At 56.9% G+C, this 7,500-nt stretch overlaps 2 protein-coding genes across 2 annotated transcripts in view; both read left to right on the forward strand.

Annotated features, from left to right (window-relative positions):
* PTSG_10425 (ABC transporter) overlaps positions 1-3,087 on the forward strand; it is a gene marked incomplete at its 3' end in the record, with an annotated part of 4,400 nt that extends 1,313 nt beyond the window's left edge. Inside the window, exons 3-9 of the mRNA XM_004988747.1 lie at positions 1-214; positions 383-500; positions 648-734; positions 969-1,464; positions 1,840-2,143; positions 2,449-2,538; positions 2,817-3,087. The exon at positions 1-214 is cut by the window's left edge and continues 159 nt beyond it. Of these exons, the coding sequence (XP_004988804.1) occupies positions 1-214; positions 383-500; positions 648-734; positions 969-1,464; positions 1,840-2,143; positions 2,449-2,538; positions 2,817-3,087 (1,580 nt within the window). The remainder of the gene's footprint in view (positions 215-382; positions 501-647; positions 735-968; positions 1,465-1,839; positions 2,144-2,448; positions 2,539-2,816) is intronic.
* Positions 3,088-4,130: 1,043 nt separating this feature from the next.
* PTSG_10426 (uncharacterized protein) lies at positions 4,131-7,363 on the forward strand (the record flags this gene model as incomplete). The annotated part of the gene is made up of 6 exons (XM_004988748.1): positions 4,131-5,207; positions 5,502-5,648; positions 5,944-6,126; positions 6,371-6,463; positions 6,606-6,654; positions 6,924-7,363. The coding sequence occupies 6 exons, from the start codon at positions 4,131-4,133 to the stop codon at positions 7,361-7,363; spliced, it is 1,989 nt and encodes a 662-aa protein (XP_004988805.1).
* Between the last annotated feature and the right edge of the window lie 137 nt (positions 7,364-7,500).

Genomic DNA, 7,500 nt, shown 5'->3' on the forward strand with positions numbered 1-7,500 from the left:
TCACCGTCCGCGAGACCATCACCCTCTCGGCCATGCTGCGGTTGCCTGCAAGCATGACGCAGGAAGAGAAGCTGATGCGCGTGGACAGCGTGATTGCAGAGCTTGGGCTGGCTAAGTGTGCAGACACGTTTGTGGGCAATGAGCTGATTCGCGGCGTCTCTGGTGGCGAGAAGAAACGCGTCAACGTCGGCACAGAGCTCGTCACCAACCCTTCGTACGTCTGTACGCATGCGTACATGTTGGGGTGCTACGGCTGATGTCTGCGTGTGCACGTGGGTGGGTGTTGTTGTGTGTGTGTGTGTGTGTGTCTGTGTCTGTGTCTTTTCATTGCCATGTGTGTGCTCACTCATTGTTGTGCGTGTGTGTGTGTGTGTGTGATCAGGTTGGTGTTCCTTGACGAACCAACGTCGGGCCTCGATTCATTCAATGCACAGAATGTCATGCAGACGCTGCTCACCCTCGCCAAGAGCAACCGCACCATCATCGCCACCATCCACCAGGTACAGGCTTGTGCGTATGTGTGTGTGTGCATGTGTGTGCATGTGTTTGTGTTAATGTGTGTGTGTCTGTGTGATTCGTGCCTTGCTCTCGTTACTTCAACTCACCAACATCATCACCACCGCCCTCGCCACCATCGTCGCCACCAGCCGCGCTCGTCCATCTTCCAGATGTTTGACCTGCTGCTCCTTCTCTCGGAGGGCCACACCATGTACTTTGGGCCCGCAGCAGACGCCGTCAGTTGCCCCGTGTTTGTGTCTGTTTGAGTGTGTGTGTGTGTGTGTGTGTGTGCTGCTTGTGTGTTGTGTGTGTGTTGCTTGTGTGTTGTGTGTTGCTTGTTGTGTGTTGTTCTTCTTGTTTGCACACCAAGCATTGTCACGAATGCACCGCATTCCCTCGTTTCATGTCGCTCTCTTATCAGCATATCCCCCTCTCCTCTCCTCTCACCACCACCTCGACCTTGACGGCAGGTTGGCTACTTTGGCAGCATTGGGTATGGGTGCCCGGACGAGTTCAACCCTGCCGACTACTTCCTCGACCTCGTGTCGCTCGACCAGCGCAACCCGCGCGCCCTCGACGCCACAAGGAAGCGCATTTCTTTCCTCAGCGAGCGGTTTGAGGAGCACCAGCAGCGGCACCCGGTCGTCACAGACGTGTCTGACGTCATCTCCCAGCACGAGAAGGACTTGCTTGCAAGCAACAGCGGCGAGGGCAGCGGCCGTGCCCCGGCCAAGTACAACACGTCGTTTCTGCGGCAGTTTGTGCTGTTGTACCAGCGCTCGCTCAAGGCGATGGCACGGGAGAAGATTGACAACATTGCGCGGCTCGGGCAGACGGTTGTGTTTTCGATCATCCTTGGCATCATCTGGCTGAACGAGGGCGGGAGTGGGGACTCGTCGTCGGTGCAGGCCATTGCCGGCGCCATGTTCTTCCTCCTCATCAACCAGTCGTTCAGCGGCATCTTCGGTGCGCACGGCAGAAGCGGGGGCGGGGAAAGAGCTTTGGTGTGATGTTGTTGTGGGTTGTGGAGGAAGGGGGGTGGGTGTTATTGGTGCACGTGTGTGTGTGTGTGTGTGTGTGTGTGTGTGTGTGTGTGTGTGTGTGCGTGTGCGTGTGTGTGTGTGAATGGGTGATGTTGTTGTGGGTTGTGGGTTGTGGAGTTGCGTGAAAGGGTGTTGTTGGTGAGTGTGCATGTGTCCGTGTGTGAATGGGTGTTGTTGGTGCATGTGTGTGTGCGTGTGTGCGTGTGTCAACCCATCAGCAGTCCCTTTATCAAACCTTCACTCTCATCTCACCACCTCCTCCACCACGTACCAACTTTCACCGCGGTCACCACGGCAGGCATTTTGTTCATCTTCCCTGTTGAGCGGGCGGTGGTGTTGAAGGAACGCGCGTCCCGTTCGTACCACGTCGGCGCGTACTTCTCCGCCAAGACCGTCGCAGAGATGCCACGCTCCTTCCTCCTCAACCTCCTCTTCTCCATCGTCACCTACTTTATGGTTGGCCTGCGTGGCGGCGCGGACCACTTCTTCCTGTATGTTCTCACCATCTTCCTCGTGTCCCAGACGGCGGAAGGCATTGCGCTCATCGTATCGGCCATTGCAGACGATCCGCAGCAGGCCGGCGCAATCTCCCCCATCTTCATGTCAGTGGCACATCCTGTGTGTGTGTGTGTGTGTGTGTGTGTGTGTGTGCGTGTGTGTGCATGTGCTTGTATGTGTGTGTTTATGTGTGTGTGTGTTTGCATACATGTGCTTGTATGTGTGAACTACTTGCGCAAATCACTGTGCTCGTGTGCGCGTTGCTGGTTTGGTTGGCTGCAAAATCATGAATCTCCCGTTCCCACTTGTTTGTCGTTCCTTACACATTTAACCCCACCATCCCTAACCCAATGCACCCGTGTTCTGTTGTGCCCCCCCCCCTTACTCTTCTCCTTCCCCCGCCCATCAGTGTGACGAGTATGCTGTTTGGCGGCTTCTTCATTGGCGTGGACCAGATCCCGGCCTGGCTCGCCTGGCTCAAGCACCTCAGCTTCCTCAAGTCAGTGCGCGCGTGTGTGGTGTGGTGTGTGTGTGTGTGTGTGTGTGTGTGTGTGTGTGTGTGTGTGTGTGTGTGTGTGTGTGTGTGTGTGTGGTGTCACGCATGCGAGCACACCCCTGTGTTTGCTTTGACGTCATGTACGTCTGCACGAGTGCTGTGACCTCTACAGCAGCCCTGACCCCGGCCCCAAATCCCTGCCTACCCAAATCGCTGCTCACCCAAATCGCTCCTCACGTCATCATTTCCCCCCCCCCCCTCTCTGTATTCTTCGTGCACAGGTACGGCTTTGCTGCGATTATGCAGAATGAGTTTGAGGGCCGCATGCTGGATGCATCGTGCGCCACCACCGTCGCTGTCAACGGCACCGCGTCTGGCGCGGGCGATGACCTGTGCTTTGCCACGGGCGAGGAGGTTCTCGACTTTTACAACCTCTCCGAGCTGTCCCTTGGTGCCAATATGGGGGTGCTGCTTGGTCTCATTGTCGGCTTCCGTCTCATCTCCTACTGGATTCTCCGGCGCAACGGGCCCGTCTACGACACGGCGCTCTGACCAGGCTGTGTGCGTTCCTGTGTGTGTGTGTGTGTGTGCGTGAATGTGTATGTGTGCGTGTATGTGTGTGTGTGTGCATGTGTCTGTCTGTGTATGTGTATGTTTGTGTGAAGGTGTGTGTGTGCGGTGGTGTTTCCCACATGCGCGCGAGAGACTGTGTTGAACACAACAAGTACAAATCAAGCTATTTCAACAACACAACACGACTCTCATGTTGTCTGAAGTTCAATGAGGATGCACGTTGTGCCGTGAGATGAGACGCTGCAACACACACACACACACACACACACACACACACAGACACACACACACACACACACACCACACACACACACACACACACACACACACCACACACACACACACACACACACCAGCAAGTGCGCGCTGTCCCGACACCACAAAAGGCGAGTGCGCAAGAAAATAAAAAACAATACAACACCATTATTGCGCGATGCTGTTCATATCTTTCGTCAATAATCGGCAAAGAGGGGCGGGGTGTGTGTTTCTCTTTTCGCGTCGCTTGTTTTCCGCCAAACAGACAGACACCACCAACCAAGCAAGAAGCAAGCGACCAACAACACCACCCACAACAAGCCAGCAACCAATCAAGCTGAGGTCTCCATTGCTCTCTTGCTCCGAAGACGTGAGACGAGTGTCTTGCTTGGCTGGTGTGTGTGTGCAGGCACGGTGGCGGTGCTTGAACACGCCGTGTTTATACGTTTGTTTGGCCATGACTTTGTTTGGCAGTGACGTGACTGTATGTTGGACTGAGACGCAGTGTTGCAAGACCTTGTGGCGAGTGTGACTGTGCGTGCATGTGTTCATTTTGTTGCCTGTAGTATGGTGTTGTTCGTTGCATGTCCTGCACCGCCGCCGCCGTCGTCCTTCTCATCCACGCATCCTTTGCTCGCTTGCTGTCTCAGATAGTCAGGGGTCGTCAACCATCGCAGGGAACAACCACGCCCTTTGCGCCACAACAACAAATACGACACAAGCACCACCACCACCACCAACCACACACACTCCCATAACACAACAGCATGGCCGCACGCCCAAAGAAGAAGTTGTTTCGGCTCGGTCCGGACGCTGTCATTGAGGAGCGCACTGGCACCAGTGTCAAGGTGACGCCCACAAAGGCGCCACTGTTCCAGCCACACGTCCCCTCCTTCAACACTCGTCAGCAACAAGAACAACAGCAACAGCAGCAACAGCAACAGCAACAGCAACCGCAGGCTGAGCAGCAGGCGGCCGGTCAGCAAGAAGCGAACAACGCGGAAGCAACCACCCCTAACGGCAGTGCGCCAACAGAAAGCACCACGCCCAACGGCGGCGTTGCCTCGCCGTTTGGACGCCATCAGGCGTCGAGGTGGAGCGGGAAGAAGCCGCCGCGCCAGTGGCCGCCAGCAGGCTCCGATGACGCCGGCGGCGGTGACAACGACAGCACTGCAGACAGGCAAGGTGGCGTCAGGGAGAAGGCGGCTGACAGTGGGACGGCGAGCGAGGCGCCAAGCACGCTGCGAAGCGAAGACGGCCTGGACAAGGACGACGCAGACAACAACACACCAAGCAACAGTAACACCGCCAACAACAGTAATGACAACAACACCACCGGAAACAACAGCACAAACACCACCACTACCGCCGCCACCAACAACAACAGCGCCGCCGCCACGACAACAAGCGCCATCGCCGCGGGCAGCACTGCGAGCGCTGCGCAGCGACGGGCGTCCAGCAGCTCCACCGCAAACGCGATGACAACAACGCCGACAGCGGGGATGTCGCGAAGCAGCAGCGGACGGAGCGGCGATATTGGCAACGAGGAGTGGCGCCGGCGGTCGAGCCGGCGTGCAAAGTCCGATATGAGCTGGCGCAAGTCGACGGCTGATGAGCCGGAGGAGGGCATTGTGTCGACGCCACTGGCAGCGACGGGCGACGCGGGACACGGCGATGGCGGTAGTGAACCTGCCGCAACTACAACCGCCGCCACCACACAGGGCAGCGGCCAAGGTGGTGGTCACGTGAGCGGTAGCGGTGTTGGTGAGGTGACGCCCACGGCATCAACGACATCTGTCAACGCAGATGACTCCTCCCCAGAGCCATCGCCAGCAAAGAAGGGTGTGTGTGCGTGTGTGTGTGTGTGTGTGTGTGTGTGTGTGTGTGTGTGTGTCGTGTCGTGTGTGTGTGTGTGTGTGTGTCGTGTGTGTGTGTGTGTGTGTGTGTGTGTGTGTGTGTGTGTGTGTGTGTAAGTGCTTGTAACACACAATGTGTTCTTGTTCTTCGCTCCGGGCATAAGAGAATTTCCATGATGTTGCATGCATGCAAACGGTCGTATCACGTCATCCCCATCCCTTGCTTTTGTCTTTCCCACACCGCCAACTTACATGCATGCATGCATGCATGCAATTGTGCAGGAGCGCAAGCCCGAGGTGGTGGCTGAGATCAACCAGAACTGGGTGGTGGATGTTGAAGGGAAGCAGGACGCAGCACACATCCGCGTTGTCACACACGAGCGCACCTTCTTCTTCAAGAGCCCGTCCAAATCAGACGCCCTCGAATGGGTACGTGTGCTTTGTGTGCTTTGTGTGCTTTGTGTGTGTGTGTGTGTGTGTGTGTGCGTGTGTGTGTGTGCGTGCGTGTGTGTGTGTGTGTGTGTGTGTGTTGCGTGTGTGTGTGTTGCGTGTGTGTGTGTATGTTTGCTGGTTGTGTGTTGTGTGTTGTGTGTTGTGTTGGTGTGTGGGGTGCAGGTCGTGTTTCCAAACATGTCACCCCAACTCATCCCACCACCACCACCACCACGATGACGATGACGATGACGATGACGATGACGATGACGATGACGATGACGATGGGCAGGCGTCGTGTATCCGGCGAGCGCGGGAGAGTGGGGCTGCACGCAAGCGACAGGTGGTTGAGGTGCGGGTGCAGCGTGACGGCGACACGCCGTTTGGTTTCAGCATCGCTGGTGGTACCGATTCAGCGAACAAAGACTTTACAGGCATCTTCGTCGCAAACGTCAAGCCCGACAGCATCGTCGCCGTGAGTTGCTGCTTGATTGTGGTGCCTGTGGGTGTGTGCGATGACGTGTTGGTGTGTGCGATAACGGGTGTGTGTGCATGTGCATACGTGCGTTTGCGTGTGTGTGCGTGTGCGCATGTCTCTGTGCATGTGTGTGTGTGTTGTGCTGATTCCCGTTTGTTGTGTGCACTTTGAACCGGCCCCTTGTTCGTCCACGTCGCGTACCCCGCCCTCCTCACACCACCGCCATTTCCTCCTTGTGCAGTCTGTGCTGTTCCGGTCAGACCAGTTGCTCACTGTTAATGGGCACACGCTCGACAACAAAACAAACGCAGAGGCAAACAAGCTCCTCTCAGAGGTGCGTGCTCTGTGTGTGTGTGTGTGTGTGTGTTTGTGTGTGTGTGTGTGTGTGTGGTGAATTTACGCTTGTTGTTTTCTCTATCGTCCTTTAATCGCCCTTCGTCCTTCTCACCCCTCCCTTCCGTGTGCATCGTGTTCAGGCGCGTGGCACCGTTGTCTTCCAGGTCGCCCGCAAGCGCCGCCGCCAGGGTGAGCACACGTGTGCGTGTGTGTGTGCGTGTGTGTGTGCGTGCGTGCGTGTGTGTGTGTGCATGTGTGTGTGTGTGTGTGCACTTGTGCCTGTCTCTCTCTGTCTCTCAAACGAGGTGCACGTTTTCTGCTCCAATGCACGTTGCCTTGTCTCACCGCACGTTGCCTTCGTGTGAACGCAACTGCTTGTCGAATACACCACTCCCGAGCTCACCATCACCTGTTGCTTGCCTCGCCTCCTCGCTGCCACCGCCCTCCCTTGCCACCAGAATCGCGAACGCCAAGCAACACGAGCCTGAACACATCCACACCGGCACCCGCGTCGCCAGCAGCGACAACGGCTCCGACAGAGCCAACATCCCACTCCTCCCCAGCCACCGTCTCCCACCAGGAACAGCAGCAGCAGCAGCAGCAGCAGCAGCAGCAAGAACAAGAGCAGCGTGCTGCTGCTGAAGAAGACAAGACGAAAAAGCCTCCCACGCCTGCTGTTGAGGTGACAGCCCCTCCCACGCCGTCGACACCAGCAACAGACGCGAGCGCGACGCCGTCAACACCGTCCACGCCATCAACGCCGGCCTGTGGGGACGAGGATGCCAAGCGGGCAGAGATGCGACGGCAGCTGAGCGCGCGGCGTATGCAGCGGAAGCAGACGCAGAAGAAGGAGCTGGACGACGTTCTTCGCGTCATTTACGAACTCCCAGAGGAGTAGTGATGGCGGTGATGACGGCGGTAGTGGGTCATGGTGATAGTGGTGGTCACGGTTATGGTGGTGCTGATCCTGATGATGGTTATGATGGTGCCGTGGGTAGCGGGTTCTGGTTGTGTGCGCGTCGTTACAGTACAGCG

The sequence above is a fragment of the Salpingoeca rosetta genome (assembly GCF_000188695.1).
Source record: "Salpingoeca rosetta unplaced genomic scaffold supercont1.33, whole genome shotgun sequence".
In the NCBI taxonomy this organism is placed as follows: domain Eukaryota; class Choanoflagellata; order Craspedida; family Salpingoecidae; genus Salpingoeca; species Salpingoeca rosetta.